The sequence below is a fragment of the Podarcis erhardii genome, assembly GCF_964252035.2.
Source record: "Podarcis erhardii genome assembly, chromosome: 1".
NCBI classification, from domain to species: domain Eukaryota; kingdom Metazoa; phylum Chordata; class Lepidosauria; order Squamata; family Lacertidae; genus Podarcis; species Podarcis erhardii.
The window spans coordinates 114364813-114381325 of NC_138497.1; the positions used below are offsets into that span (position 1 = coordinate 114364813).

General features: G+C 42.6%; 2 protein-coding genes and 1 long non-coding RNA gene across 6 annotated transcripts in view; 2 read left to right on the forward strand and 1 right to left on the reverse strand.

Moving 5' to 3' along the window:
• The window catches only part of LOC309335933, a 771786-nt gene that overhangs the window by 697133 nt on the left and 58140 nt on the right, over positions 1 to 16513 (forward strand). The gene's annotated exons all lie outside the window — the stretch shown is intronic.
• Positions 2830 to 7283, reverse strand: DUSP19 (dual specificity phosphatase 19). Its single transcript, XM_081849937.1, has 4 exons — positions 6805 to 7283; positions 6488 to 6534; positions 5579 to 5731; positions 2830 to 3296 (listed from the first exon to the last, which is right to left on the reverse strand). The coding sequence occupies exons 1-4, from the start codon at positions 7028 to 7030 to the stop codon at positions 3090 to 3092; spliced, it is 633 nt and encodes a 210-aa protein (XP_081706063.1). The 5' UTR covers positions 7031 to 7283; the 3' UTR covers positions 2830 to 3089.
• The window catches only part of NCKAP1 (NCK associated protein 1), a 49752-nt gene continuing 49583 nt past the window's right edge, over positions 16345 to 16513 (forward strand). For all 4 annotated transcript variants that reach the window (XM_081861448.1, XM_081861449.1, XM_081861450.1 and 1 more), the window contains exon 1: positions 16345 to 16510. In XM_081861448.1, coding sequence (XP_081717574.1) covers positions 16403 to 16510 — 108 coding nt within the window. In that variant the 5' untranslated portion in view covers positions 16345 to 16402. The remainder of the gene's footprint in view (positions 16511 to 16513) is intronic.

Consider the following 16513-nt stretch of genomic DNA (forward strand, 5'->3'; position numbering starts at 1 on the left):
TGTTTTTGGACTACAACTCCAAATATCCTTAGCTGGCAAGATCAGTGGACAGGGATGATGGGAATTGTAGTCTAAAAGCAGCTGGAAAACCAACACTGCTTTAGACATTTGCGAAATGGCCTTGCCATGTTCTTTCAAACTCAGGTCTTTAAACATGTTCAGTTTAAGTTCTTGAATGCTTTCTGCGCTAATGATGGTGTAATTAAATTGTTGTCGCCCTCCTATTGCAAATGCAATATGAGTTGGGTTGAGGAAAGGAAGGCTTATGCTGAGAAACAGGAGCATTACTCACAAGTAAAAGTGCCTGAACTGGCGGTGACTGACCAGGGACAAGACCTTGGTTTGGGGTCCAAGTGGACGGCTCAATCAAGATTTCAGTGTGTGTGTGAAAAAGACAGATTCAATGCTAGGGGTCATTGGTGAAGGAACTGAAAATAAAACTTCCAACATCGTGCCGTTATACAAATCAATGGTGTGACTGCATTCGGAATGATGTGTTCCAGTGGCCTCAGCTCAAAAAAGGCAACCAAAATGATTGAGGAGATGGAGCAGTTCTTGTATGCAAAGGTGCAAAGGTTAGATAGGTTTGTTTGTAAAACAACCAGTGGAGAGACCATTCAAAAAGAGGGAAATGACACTTTTGGATTCCCATTCTTCACAGCCAGAAGGAAATAAAATGCATAGGTTTCAGACTGGCATCCAGCTCCAGACCTGAGTCTTCTAGCACTTTTCCTCCCCAGCCTTTTCCCGAAAGACCTGAATGCAACTCCACTTCGAAGCTGTTTTGAACCAGAGCATTTATGTAGAATGGAAACACATTGCAGCATTTTGTTACAAGTCTCACTCGTAATGTCTTATCGAACAGTTTGTCTCTAGAACATCCCTCATGTCTTCTTTCTAGCTTGCGCAGAAGCAAAGGCCAGGTTGCCAGGGCAACCCACGAATTCACTGAACAAATCCTGTGATGTGGATGTTTAAAAATAAAGATCATTTTGTTGAATCTGGTCAAATCTGACTGCTGATTGTGTGGGGATCTGCTGTTAGCTGCACAAGGGGTTAGCTAGTGTATAATAGAACATGAACAACAGAGGTCATAGGAGCCTACTAGGGGCCAAGGTCCGTTCGCCCTCTCCCATAAAATGACAAAGCCAGGCCCCACCCAAAGTTGATGGGTATTGCCATTCAAATGGGGGGGGGGTGTCATGTCATATCATATCATGAGATCGACTATGTGAGCGTGTCATGTCATGTGATCAGTTACCTCCCTCCAGCCCCATATTTTATTCAAGTGGGCAGCCCTGAGAGAGGTTCTGTGGAAGGCCAAGGAAAGATGCTAAGCAGGACAAATCATGATGCGGATACATCATTCACTGGATTGTCGTGATTTTAAGATGTACTAATAGCAAACCTATGTGCTGAGTTATACCCATGCAGCTAAAGCAACAATACTGAAAAACAAGTAGTATTTCTTTTTTTAGAGTTATTGGACCCTGCTCTTCAGCCAAAAAGGCTCCTTGACCGGCTTACAATCAAAACAGGACAGTCCCTACCTGTAGACTTACAATATAGTCGAATCTTGGATCCTGAACGCCCTGGAACTTGGATGTTTTGGCTCCTGAACGCCGCAAACCCGGAAGTGATTGTTCCGGTTTGTGAACATTCTTTTGGAACCTGAACGTCTGATGAGGCTTCCGCGGCTTCTGATTGGCTGCAGGAGCTTTCTGCAGCCAATCAGAAGCCGTGATTTGGTTTTGGAAGTCGAATGGACTTCCGCTACGGATTCTGTTCAACTTCCGAGGTACGACTGTAAAATAAAATGATGCGCAAGGGAAAAGCAATAGGGAGGGAAGAGCAAAATCAAAATTCAGTCATCCCTTTCTAAACAGTTGTGCCTATAATGACTAGCTGATACAGCTTATGGGCAGGATGTGCCTCATGGAGCTTGGCCTCCAGCAAAGCTGACAAAATAAGCCCCGATTCCTACCTCTCCCACTGAGGCCCCTGCTTTTGACTATGCATTTGCTGCTGGTCCACAAATCCTTATTTGCCTGCTGTGGAATCTGGTCCTTGCCTCTTTTGAACCACAGGTCCATCTCTACCTTACTCTGACTGACTGCCACTCACCTTGGGTTCTGGAGCCCAACAATCTACTGCCTGATTCCACTGAGTTCTAACACACCCACATTCTGATAAGAATTGGCTCTTGAGATAAAACTGGTCCTGAACAGAATGCCTTACTAAGGAGGCTGAATTATTTTATAAACAGATAATAAAGGTGAAATGGGCTGGGAACAGGTCACATGAAAAATTGACTCCTCCTATCTTTGCCTACCTGAGCTGTAAGAGTCTTTTTGGAGGCCTTAATCCAGGTGCTCCCAGAAAAGTGAAGTGAGGCTGGTGGCTATGAAAGAGAAGGCCTTTTTGGTAGTGTCACATTGGCAATGGAGTAGCCTCCCAGAGGGTCTCTCTTGGTATCTCCTCTATGGCACCAGGTGAAGGCCTGTTTACTCACCCAAGCTTTTAATTGGGTTTTAAACATAGGTTTTTTTCTTTTATTGTTTTTATTGTTTTAAATGATTTTTGCATTGTATTGCTAATAGCCTGCCCAAAAAATAATTATTGCTGGTCAGCTATAACATTATAATACAAATACTAATGTGAAAGCTTTAATTCTGTTATCCTAAGCAAACTTTTATCAGTAGAAAAACATTACAAGCGATGTAACCTTGCTGGTGCTTTTGTTACTGTTCTATATTACTTGTAGATTTCCATGGTTCTAATTAAACAAATACTTTTTAAAAAGGGATGAAACAACCACCAAACCAATGAGGCTTTGAAAATCCATTTTGATTCTTTATTGTTCTATCCCCTTTTTTAAAAATTAAAAAAACCACAGAATATTTATTTTGAGGTGTTGTGAACTTAAAATTATACAACAAATAGAGTGAAGCTAACTTTATAACAACAGTTTTAGAGGTGTAATTCAGGGCATCTCATTACAATGCAGTAAAAAAAGAAAAACCAACAGCTTTTCTCAGTACAGTGCAAGCACAAAGGCTATTTTTTCCCTCTTTCATAATTATATTGTTTTAGGTTTCCATGCTTTTATTATTGCACTGATAGTATTTGTGGAGTTGCTCCATGAAGCCAGGATTTGGACAGATAGCAGGTCTTGCATTTTTCACCAAAGAAAAAGCCCTGGAAAAATTGAGTCCTTCTGAGTGCATTAGGAAGCCTATGATGATAGCCGCTGCGCGAGAGACTCCTGCATTACAGTGAACTAGTACCACACCATCCTCCAAGAGAAACAAAGAGAGAGAGAGAGAGAGAGAGAGCACATTTAGAAAACCATTATCAATAACAACTGATTTCATGCCATTTTCTCTACTGGTAAAGCATTCTAAGCGCCAATCCAAGAGCAAATTGTTCCACCCATATCTATATATATAAAATAGCATCATCAAATGTAGATCTTACAATATTACACACGTTTGCCTTCTGTTTCATATACTGATCTTGAATTTCTAGTAAGCGGCATACACTCAAAGATCCTTCCACTGAACAGATAAGTGAGTACTATCAGTCTTGCCTGTACTGATCACTTGCTGGGAGAAGTTGGTTAAAGGGAGGATCAATTCCAGCCATCCTATCTCCCAAATAGGTGCCTGATATCTAATCAGCTTTTGCTGATTGTATAGAAACTAACAGGATAATTTCCCGTTCTGCCATCTGTGTTAAATTAAGTACCCACTTCCAAGTTTAAACTAACTACCGTTTGTCATTATGTCCAAACTGGAAACTGTGGTTAGTTTCAACTGTGATTCATTGGAACAAATCAAGACCAGAAAGCATGGTTTCTGTATCAATAAATCATAGTTTAAACTAACCACAGTTTGCCCTTTTGGAAAGTATCCACAAAACTGCAGTTGGTTTTAACCAACTTCCTCTGATCTCTTCCTAGATACACGCCAAAGGATGAGAAGGGAGAGCCTGTCTCTGAGACCAGAGTGGACTTGTTCACAATCTAATGCTTTATTAATTTGTCCTGCTTTATTTGGTGGAGAGTTTTAATCAGAAGTGAATAAATTATGTTATTTTTCCTACGGTAACAAAAGCATCTTGTATTATGAAGCATTAGTATAGTTAGAAAAGATTATATGGGTATTCTTGAGTATAAAGGACTAATCAAACAATTAAACCTCCGAGGTAGAACAGTGACACTAAGCTACTTTGAATGGCAAATCTAATTTAGAAGGGAAGTGGAAACCGTAACTTGAAACCTCAAGGAGGGCATGAAATGAACACACGTTTCAGGTAACTTGTAAACAATATGCTGTGTTCCTTCCTTCTAAAATAACACAGAGCTTGATGGAGCAGTATTATCTTCCTCAATTCCAGACTATATAAATAATGAAAATCTCATGGAATCACCTGGAGTTAGATTTGAAAAGCCAATATATTGTCAGCTTTTAGCATCAAACATGCTGATTATGGGAAATGGATCAAGCTTTGTTTTCCTTGAACAAGTGGTTATGTACAAGAAGTGCCTTTCAAAAATAATTATTCTAATACAGTGGTACCTCGGGTTAAGAACTTAATTCATTCTGGAGGCCCATTCTTAACCTGAAACTGTTCTTAACTTGAGGTACCACTTTAGCTAATGGGGCCTTCTCACTGCTGCTACTGTTCTCATCTTGAAGCAAAGTTCTTAACCCAAGGTACTATTTCTGGGTTAGCAGATTCTGTACCCTGAAGCGTCTGTAACCTGAGGTACCACTGTATAGAATTCTACCTTTCCTTATCAAAACGTATGTGGGGAAAATTATATTTCTGTTTGCACACCAAAACTTCCTCTCCCTCTCCTCTCTCCACCTGCCCTCTCCAAATCTGCTTCAAAGGGTTGCAAAAAAACTTAAGACAGATTATGGGGAGTTGCAGTGGTGGACAGGGAGATGAGAAAGAAGGGCATTTCTGCTGTATGGCCAGAAGTCTTTGTGCTAATGGAACTACCTCACAGGTGTTGGCATCTCTAGTAATGATTGTTATGTCCAACACTGTGTGGTCAGATTTATCAATAAATGCTATGGAGATGTCAGCAGATCCAACAACATCAGCAAAAAGGGGAAACTTCTGGATTTACATGCTGGATTTCAGTCTGGAGGAGAGCATCACTTAGCTTCAGCGACTGAAGGCTTTCTGAGCCTTCCATCCTCAAAGTTCTGTAACGGCATCATTTCATTTTGATGGAACAGCTAGTTCCATCTAGTTCCATTTGGAGTTCCATCCAGCTAATTCCATCCAGCTAGTTCCATTTGGAGAATCCAAAACATTTTGCAATATAAATTTAAAATATCCTGTTTTGTTAATCACAGTATTCATTTAGTGATTAACAAGTCCTTAAAGGGATCTGGAGCGAGCTTGTGTGAAGTACAATTTGATGTTTCTATAACAGTATTTAAGAGTGGAAGCTCAAAGAATTTTAATTTATCTTAAGAATGCGTGCAGTGTAAAATATGTACATTTGCTCACACACACCCTGCCTCCAAGCACTCATTAATGACTCACAGCAACAATTTACCTTTAATTTGACTTGCTCAATGAATTCAAAACATTCAGGGAAATAGGAGGCAATGTCAGTCTCTGGCAGGTCAAGAATAGGAATGGTCTTATATATGTAGTCATTGGGGAAGGCATTTGCAACTCCATAGGCTACGTTGAGAACGTGGGTAACCTAAAATACAAAAGAGAAATCAAGACAGATGCAGCTTTGTAACCTCTACATTCTGGCATGGCTGAGGACCTCAGTCAACAACAGCTGAGCAATCTTTCACAAAGGCTATCATGCTTCCATTTTATTTCTTGAATCCAAGTTCAAAACTGCAATGAAATTAAATATTTTGCTATACACAAATATTAAACCAGGCCCTACAAAGCTTAATGAATGTGACCTAATGGAGCTGAAGAATAATGTAAGACTAAGAGAAGCCCACTTTAACCCGCACTTGCAGACACAGTCACCTCAATCCTAAACATATTAGCTGAAGACTATAGGGGCAATTAAAGCATTGGAACTAAATCCCAGTGAGTTCAGTACTGCCTACTTTCGAGTGTAGCTATGCATAGGATTGCAGTTTAACATTTAAGTAGAACTTACTGCCATCTAAGTGTGCGTAGGATCCATTTCCGTTTTCTTCTGTCTTGTATAAGGAGTCATATAGTCTTACATTTTGCAATTCCTTCAAATGCTGAGCAACATAAGTTTCAAATAAACTAAAAACAACAACCCTACTGCCAGATATCCAACATTCACCCCCCACAAGGCCATTGAAATCAATGGGTGTAAGTCACTTAAGTCCATTTATTCCAAGGGCTCTACTCCGAGTATGACTGAGCTGGCGATGCCCCTTTGAAAAGTTCGATCTCTTTAACACGCGACAGCTTTTTAATAATGGTGATTACGTTTTTAAAACCCACATAGCTTCATTACCCTGTATTTTTGCATTGTCTCCAGGTCATGGGCAGCATCTTGTGACCCTGTGAGGAAAGAACAACATTTTATTCGGTAACCTGGGCAAGGAGTAAGAAACAGAGCGCAAGACCACCCAGCCTATTTCGGATGAAGCCACGGGCTTGTTTCAAATAACACTAAAAGGTGAGTGGCAGAGGCCACAACATTTTACAAGAGCTAGGAAAGATGAAACCCTTAAATGTCTTGCAAGTCTATTAAAGCAGGCAGCTCAATATATAAATACAGGCTTCCTAATAATACCCATATGCATCCGTTTCTTGGCTCCACCTACGTACCAAGCAACAGCCAGGGCTTCACCACACCAACTTGAAGATCCAGACTCAGGTCTTGCACATAACCACAGCCATCCCCATCGTTACCATCCGCTACTTCCACCACGTGCATCCGAGCATCCTTCCAGGTCTCTATGATTCTCTTCCCACTTAGAGTAGTCACTCTGGTGCATTGTTTCTTCAGATTAGTCCTGGAGAAAGATTTGATTTCCTGGGTGAGCGAGTGCATTACATGGGCAAAGAAGCCTTCAAGCTTGTAGTAGCAAAAGAGGAGAAAAAAGGGGGTGTGGGGGGAAAGAAAGCCTCTTTGCCTATGGCTCTTTCTTTCCGTGGTGGTGCGTAGATCTTTTCCAGCCTTTCACACAGTGTGTGCCCTGAACGCAGTGGCACCCTGCCTAGGAGAGTCAGTCTGCTAGAAGCAGGCTGGCAGGCAAAGAGAAAGAAAGCTTGTGTACTCTATTCAGCTTCCTTTTTCTAAGACCTTTGTGTAAGGCGGCTTTCGATTGGCCACAGGGAAGTGCTTCTGGATTGGTTCAGAGCCCTTTTGTGCCAAGCAGAGAGAAATCTCTCCCGGCTGCCGGATGAAATAACACACAGCCAGCCGCGCACACTGAGATCTGCTCACAGTTCTTCTCATTTTCCATATCCCTTTGTGGCTGGCAAACCACAGTGTACAGACACCTTTCAAAATGCAAAGTTGAAACGTGCGCTGAAATATTGGAGAGAGGGCATGTTCCTCTTTTTTATCTGTTTACTGGATTTACATACGGCCCTTCATCGCAAGATCTCAGGGTGGTTCGTAGAATATAATACAAAATAAAAACAAGTAAATAAGTAAAACAAAACAGCAAAACAATACCCCCCCTTTCCCACAGACACATTTAAAAGGCTGTAGGATAATAAACAAGAAATGGAGGCAGTGAGAGATTTTACTTTCTTGGGCTCCATGACCACTGCAGATGGTGACAGCAGTCATGAAATTAAAAGACGCCTGCTTCTTGGGAGAACAGTGATGACAAACCTAGACAGCATCTTAAAAAGCAGAGACATCACCTTGCCAACAAAGGTCCTTATATTGAAAGCTATGGTTTTCCCAGTAGTGATGTATGGAAGTGAGAGCTGGACCATAAAGAAGGCTGATCGCCGAAGAATTGATACTTTTGAATTATGGTGCTGGAGGAGACTCTTGAGAGTCCTGTGGACTGCAAGAAGATCAAACGTATCCATTCTTAAGGAAATCAGCCCTGAGTGCTCACTGGAAGGACAGATCCTTAAGCTGAGGCTCCAATACTTTGACCACCTCATGAGAAGAGAAGACTCCCTGGAAAAGACCCTGATGTTGGGAAAGATGGAGGGCACAAGGAGAAGGGGAAGACAGAGGACGAGATGGTTGGACAGTGTTCTTGAAGCTACCAGCATGAATTTGACCAAACTGCAGGAGGCAGTGGAAGACAGGAGTGCCTGGCGTGCTCTGGTCCATGGTTTCACAAAGAGTCAGAGACGACTAAACAACAACAGGATAATAATCAGCCAAAGGCCTGGTTGAAGAGGAACGCTTTTGCCTGGCACCTAAAAGTATATAATGAAGGCACCAGGCAATCCTCCCTGGGGACAGCATTCCACATACTGGGAGCCACTACAGAAAATACCCCGTTCTTGTGTTGTCACCCTTTTGATCTCACGCAGAGGAGGCATACAAAGAAGGGCCTCAAAACGCAGAGTCTGGGATGGTTTATATGGGGAGAAGCAGTCCTTGAGGTATTGCAACCCTGAGACATAAGGGAAAGAGAAAGGGGAGGCAGCATTGCAGATGGAATTCACACTGAACAAAATGTTTACTGAATGTTTAGAAAGTTTAGTTGGTGGTTGTGGCTACTTTGAGGAGCGTCATGCTACTGGGGAATAAGAGTTGGGTTGTAGCGTAGCAGCGCTGAAGAGAAGAAGAAAAAGGCCATCTTGAGCCCAGTGGAAAAGTGTGTGTAGAGGTGGCTGGTGCCCATTGGGACTGATAGAGCAGAAGGCAGGGAGACGAACAGTAGGTGGAGCCAGAGAAAACTGATGCTAGTTTTGTTCCCATCCTCCTCCCTGCTGAGTTCTACAAGGGCAAGACTGAGACTAAGGAGAAAGCTAGCAGGCAGGGACAGATGAACTGGTTGCAAGCAGGAAGGTAGGCAACTGGCTGACAGAGGGCAGGATGATGTTGATGTCCCATTCATCCTAATGGACCAGCCTCCATTTATTTGTATTTATAGTTCTACCAGTGGATTCCAGTGATTGATGCCCTTGGGAAGTGCTAATGAGTTATTGAACACCAGTCGCTTTAATTTGTGACAACCTTAATTAGTGACAAAAATATATTTTTATATCGTTGTAATCTTCCCCCAATTCCCCGAAGTGTGCTCTGAGATAAATAAAATAAAATAATTTTAAAAAAAATAATCGCCCCACACATATGCCTGTATGGCTTCTGATCGAATGATATTTTGCCGCTTAAGTGAACTAAATTCTTATTCATTGGCTGATCCTTCCTTGCACTTACAGCCCATCTTTCACCCAATGGTCTTAGGGTGGGTTACAAAAACATCAAAATTAAAACAAGTGCAAATTGAGGGAGCAAGGGGATGGGGGTGTCCCAAACAAGGAGACCAGTGCCTCTATGTTTTCTCCTCCATCGCTAATAGGAGCTCCGGAGGGTTGAGGAAATTTCCTTTGGGGAATCCCTGTGAGGGGCCCCAATCCAAATCATGTCCCTCCATGATTGCTTTTAGGAGATCTGCAGTCAGATTGTTTACATTTTTATTTGAAAGTAATTTCCATTGACCTCAGTGGGCTTACTCCAAAGTAAGTGGTGCATAACATTGCAGTCTCTGTTGTGAATCTCTCATGTAACTTTTGTTTGGCCCTGAGTAAGTTTTATTCCTTAAAAAAACAGAAACCTTTGCATGCTATTTGAGCATACTACTCAGAGATCCATTACTAAAGAATTAAAGCATAACTGAAAAATGAAAAATCAGGGCAAATGTTTCTCCTGCGAAGCATAATGCAAACTGATTTGGAAAAGCCCTTAAGCACATACTTGACTTCAAACACATTAGTAGTTTGCTTTGACTATAGCATAAGAGACTACTCACATTATTAATTTTTGGTGCTTTATTACATCAAGTTTTAGCAATGATGCCTTGGTGGGAATATATCAAGTCCTATGTGAGAACTATCTATATATGTAAGAGAAGAAATCTGTTCTGTGTTAGATTCCCCTTCCCGTGGTATTTTCCAGGATCCTATATTTGCTTAATTAAAAAACAAATTATTATAAATACCATCTGCTGTTATCACCTGCAGCCATTTTTCATTAACCAACAAACGTTTATTCATTTTTAATTTTATGTGAAAAGCAAGTGAAAAATAAATAAATAAAAAGCTCACAGGTGTAGATTTTCCTCAGTGTTAAATCTTGACATAAGTGCTGTTTCCACTGTAATAATAATAATAACCACAACGTAACCATAATTATAACAACCCTAACACATACCTGGCAACATCAAAGAAAATACTGTTCTATATTTGCATACATTTATATGTGACTACAACATTATAATATAATGATAGGGGTTTTCTATGAAATGATATATGGTAGAGTTATGGAAACCAGCAAACCATTGCATAAATCAGAAGATTTAAGACCAGAAAAAAATTAAAGAAATGTTGGAATGAAATCCTATGATTATGAGACCTTCTCTTCTGACTTTAGGAGAGTTATTATAAAAGTGTGTTCCAGATTTTGCATGTGACTGGTAGCTGACTGCAATAATTTATTAAAAACCAGCCGTCAAGATGCATACACCTCTAGCCTTCATTTATATTTATGACTATGGCTTTAGATTTAGGTTTTCAAATCTAGTTAGCATGCAATGTATGTGTTCTTATTATCTTACTGTAGGGCACAAGAGGAGTTAACTTACTAAAAATTTAAATTATAAGCTGTAGTATGCAACAGCACTGCTTTCATTATCCCCCAAGACACTCAAGCTTATTTAACTAGGGACATGTATTTTATTTGTTTATCCATTTCCAGTCACCTTTCCAACATACCTTATGCACAGATTGCTTTTGTGCATTTCCTGCCTTTGTAGGCTGAATTCAATACCAAAACTGCCTTATTTTCTGTATTAGAAGCACTTGTAAGCGACACATTCCAAAGCTAGGGAGCTATGCATCAGCTGATGCAGCAAAAAGCGCCCCCTATGCTGCTGCAACAGCTGATACGTTGCATAATTCATGGGGTATGCCAATGGATTCCTCCATGGGCACAATGCTCGTGCCAGTGAAAATATGCCAAAATGGCTAAAATCGGATAGTTTCCTGAGTGGGATAGGGACAGCACAGGGGGACACATGCCATATTCCATATTTGGGCCACAACCTGAGTTGCTCCTGTCAGTGGTGCAACTTAACATGGACTAGCATCATTGGAGTTGGAGGAGACCCCAGGGGTCATCCACTCTAACTCCCTGCAATGCAGGAATCTCAGCTAAAACATCCATGACAGATGACCATACAACCTTAAAATCCTCCAAGGAAGGAGAGTCCACCATCTCTCGTGGGAGTCTGTTCCACTGCTGAACAGCTCTTACTGTCAGAAAGTTTTTTCTGAATGTTTAGTCGGAATCTCCTTTCTTGTAACTTGGAGCCACTGCCTCAAGTCCTACCCTAAAGAGCAGGTGTGCCCCATCTTATACTGGTGCAGCTAGTTATTCCTGCATCAGTGTAGAACCTGGCATTTGCCCCTATTTAAATTCATTTTGTTCGTTTAGGCCAGGCATGTCCAAAGTCCATTTTGTGAGTCTAATCCGGCTGGATTCAATCCAGCCCCTGTGGCAGTTTAATTCCTGGGATAAAATCCCCCCAAAAGTTCAACAACTTCAATCCTCAAAAAAGCTCAACAACTTTGGTTGGCCTTCACGCATGTTCATTTCATGAAATCTGGCCCTCTTTGAAAAACGTTTGGGCCCCCTTGGTTTAGGCCCTGCTCTCCAATCCGTTAAGGTCACATTGAATCCCAATTCTGTCTTCTGCGGCATAGGCTACCCCTCCCAGTTTGGTGTAATCTGAAAATTTGATAAATTTGCCTAACAAAGAAACTGACTCAACCAGTTCAACAGGTTCCCTCTATTACAAACTCCAATCTTGCAGATACCAAATTACACGTTTGGTTAGATCCATGAGCATCATCCAAACTAACCCCCACCCCCATCCTAAACAATAATGTTATAAGTATAAGAAAGGTGTGCTGGAGAGGATGAAGACAAAGGCCAGTCCTCCATGAGCTTCTGGGCAAGGCCCCAGCTCCATACAGGAGACCTGAGCAGTGTGTGGACCCAAACTCTTTATCTAACCATCTGCACGCATACTATCCTACCCATATCTTAAGATCTGCTCTCCTGTTCTGCCCTTCCCCATGACTGGTAAATTGGGTGTTCATATATTAAACCCTGCTAGTGTGTTTATGGAGGTCATAACTGCAATGTTCAGGTTTGCAGTAAAATCGCCCCTGGCTGTCATGGGCACAGCCATGAAATTCAGACAGTTGTTTGAAAGCAGGTGTGTGGGTTATGATTGACAGTAAGGGGGTGGAAACGAATGTCAAGAGTGTCTGTTGAGGGATGACAATTGAGAGTGGAGAGCATGGCTGCGACCAGCAGAAAGATTGAGGGGGAAATGAGATGAGGGAGATACTGAAGTAGCTTTAAAAAAAGTTAGGGTGGCTATTATGAAACTTAAAATGGTTGTTTTAGGAAATGAAATAACTGAGAGAAATTGAATTTGACAGATTCGCCCTTCCCTGCTCAGAAGTTTGATGACTATAACGTACACAAGTGAGGCCCTCTGACTTTAATGGGATTTACTCGCAAGAAATATGCATGCACAGGATCACAACTTCAAAGTGTTAAGAGGAGGGTCTCTGGGAGTAGAACGCAATCTGCAAGTTCTATCGTATGAAAACAGGGCAAATAATAAAGACACTTTAAAACTTCCAAACCCAGACCAGTTAATGTTATATGACTGGAATGCTATCTTTTACCGGCTTAAATTTACGACACAGCCAGATAATGAGCAAATGAAAAAGTATGCAACAGCTTCTCAAAGGTACACAACCTGTCCCAAACCTAAGATCTCATGTGGAAGTCCTCCTCTGGCTGCTCCGGCTTACGAAAGCGAGATGGGTAATGACTGGGATGAGAGACTTTTCAGTGGTGGACCCAGTTATGGAATACCCTCCCCAGGCAGGTTCAGAAAGTGCCAACTCTTTTATCATTTAAATGGCAAATTAAGACTTTTTAGTTCTCCAAGGTTTTTCATAGATGATCTATGGCAGCTGTTTTTGTTATTGTTTGATTTTATCATGATCACAGACTGCTTTTCCTTGCCGCGGCATCAATTGTTTTGTTCTTTAAATGAAGGGTTTCTTGCAAACGGCTTTGATGCTTGGATGGTGTAGCCCATGTAAGATTTTAAATACTACTTGCTTCCTCAGTGACACTGGTTTGAATTTTGTTCTGCCTTTTGTGTTTTGATTTCACCACTCCTATGGAAGTTATTTTGATACTGCCTGGTCTTGTATTTCCACTCTTTCTATGTAAATTGCCAGACTCATCTACACAGTTTCATTGCCCAGCTACACCCAGAGGAGGAGAAGAACAGAAGCAAGCAGGAGCAACATTCCTGGCACCTTCTCAGATTTTTCTTAAGTCAATTTCCTGATCCTCAGCCATATCCCCCCAAGCAAAAGGTGGTACTTAAACAGATAGCATTTGTTTTTTCAGAAAGGGCATTCATAAATTTTAATTATTTTTATTTGTTCTTCCAGTAGCCTTTCATGCAATCTTAGATTACTCCACCCACACCCTCCGCTACTCCCCCCCCCCATTCTGAGCACGTACACAGGTATTAAAAAATAATAATCACAGGAATTACTGGAAGTTCGGATCTTCTCACTTCTTTATTCCACTTTTAAACTTTTATCCAGTTCCATATTTTCTTATAATGCAGGTAGGGACACGGGTGGCACTGTGGTCTAAACCACTGAGCCCCTTGGGCTTGCCGATCGGAAGGTTGGCGGTTTGAATCCCCGCAACGGAGTGAGCTCCCATTGCTCTGTCCCAGCTCCTGCCAACTTAGCAGTTCGAAAGCAGACCAGTGCAAGTAGATAAATAGGTACCGCTGTGGCGAGAAAGTAAACTGTGTTTCCGTACGCTCTGGCTTTCGTCACAGTGTCCCGTTGCACCAGAAGCAGTTTAGTCATGCTGGCCACATGACCCAGAAAGCTGTCTGTGGACAAACACCGGCTCCCTTGACATGAAAGCGAGATGAGTGCCACAACTCCATAGTTTCCTTTGACCGGACTTAACCATCCAGGGGTCCTTTACCTTTACCTTTTTATAATGCTGGTTCTGTTTTCTTTCTCTGTGGTATTCCAAGTGTAACTAGGAATGCAACCAAACTTACAGCTACAGAATCTCCATCATCCTACAACCTTTGCCAGTTTATTACAAGTCTTCAAGCAACTGCAGAAGCAGAACGACCAGTCCAGATACCAACCATATTAAAGAGTCTCCAAAGTGATCTGACTTGAAAACATAGGTGCTTCAGATTCCCAAGCTAGGCAGGATAATGGATATTTCTATAACCAAAGTAATTTACTGAATGGCCTATCATAGTTCAGTTGGTTAGAGTGTGGTGCTAAGGTTGCAGGTTCAAACCCTGTAGCTGTATATTCCTGCATTACAGGGGGTTGGATCCTCAGAGAGTTGGATCCGACTCTACAATTCTGTGATTCTGTGAACAGAACGCATATCCTCTAAGCGTCCCTATTTTCCAGGCACAGTTCCAGATTTACAGAAGCTGTCCCAGTTTCTGATTTGATCCCAGAATGCCCCCCGTTTCCTTAGGACGTCCCTATTTTCATCGGAGAAATGTTGGAGGGTAGGGAGTTACTATTGGACCGCTGAGCCATCGGAAGGCAGCCCTTTATAGGGAAGTTTTTAAATATTTTTTTTACTGTTTATACCAGCCACTCTGGGCGGCTTCTGACATATATAAAAACATAAGAAAGCATTAAACATTCATGATTTAATGATGTTGTATAGGGTTTTTACTGTGTGTGTGTGCATACCCTTTTTTTGTTTTTACAATTTATTTATTTTTTACTATTTTTTGTTTTCACTTTTTTTGTTTATATATATTTGTTTTATATATCAGCCACTCTGGGCAGCATCTAACATACATAAAAACACATTAAAACATTCATGATTTAGTGACACTGTATTGGGTTTTTACTAGTGTGTGTGTTCATACACATACACACATATAATGTATATATATAATTTTTACCATTTTTTGTTTTTTACCATTTTTTTTACAACTGTTTCTATACAGTATATTTGATTTAATGTTGTTGTATTGGATTTTTATATTTTTAATTTATAAAATTTAAAATATGAAAACCCAATACATCATTAAATCAAATATACTATATATATATATATATATATATATATATATATATATATATATATATATATGTGCCAGAAGTCGCCCAGAGTGTCTAGAGCATGGGTAGGCAAACTAAAGCTCGGGGGCCAATCGCCTTTTCAATCCGGTCAGCAGGCGGTCCGAGAATCAGTGTGTTTTCCCATGAGTAGAATGTCTCCTTTTATTTAAAATGCATCTCTGGGTTATTTGTGGGGCATAAGAATTTGTTCACCCCCCCCCCCAAAAAAATAGTCCGGCCCCCCACAAGGTCTAAGGGACAGTGGACCAGCCCCCTGCTGAAAAAGTTTGCTGACCCCTGGTCTAGAGTCTAGAAGACCAACCTGGTCAGATAGGTGGGGTATAGAAAAAACCATAACAAGAACGATGATGATGGAATAGGACATCCCTAATTTCACCAGAGAAATGTCGGGAGGGGCGTGCAACATACCGGATTCCCCCAAAACCCGAAAGGAACACGAGAGAGAGAGAGAGATCTTCCCCTGCTGCGCGCTGGCCGGCAGAGCGGGTGTCCCTCGGAACCTGCCCCGGCTGCCTTCCACGGCGCCCGCCCGCCACTTCCCCGTTGCCCACGTGACAGCGAGAGCGCCTCACCTTGGAGGGGCAGCAGAGAGGCGCCCGGTCACGTGGGGCGCCGGAGCCCCGCCTCTCTGTGGGCAGCGGCCGGGTGGAGGAGGAGAGGGAGGGGGGCGAGAGAGAGAGAGAGAGAGAGAGAGCGCCTCCGCTGCTGCCTCCGCCGCCACGCCTAGCGAAGCCCGAGATTGGCGGTGGCTGAGGGGAAGGCGACGACGAAGGTGGCGGCGGCGGCGACGGCTGGCCAAGCCGGGCCGCGGCTGCTGCGGCGGCGCTGTGAGCGCGGCTGAGGCGGGCGGGGGAGGCGCGTCGGCTTGGCGGAGGCGAGTGCGCAAGCGAGGAGCAGCCGTCTTCCCCTCAGCCGCCGCCGCCGCCGCCGCCGCCGCCGCCTTCAGCGCGAGCGACGCGGCCCAGCGTCCGCTCGCTCTTCCTTGGCTGCCGCGCGCGCGCAAGAAGAGCCTAACCGCCTTCGCCTCAGGATGTCGCGCTCGGTGCTGCAGCCCAGCCAGCAGAAGCTGGCCGAGAAGCTGACCATCCTCAACGACCGCGGCGTCGGCATGCTCACCCGCCTCTACAACATCAAGAAGGTG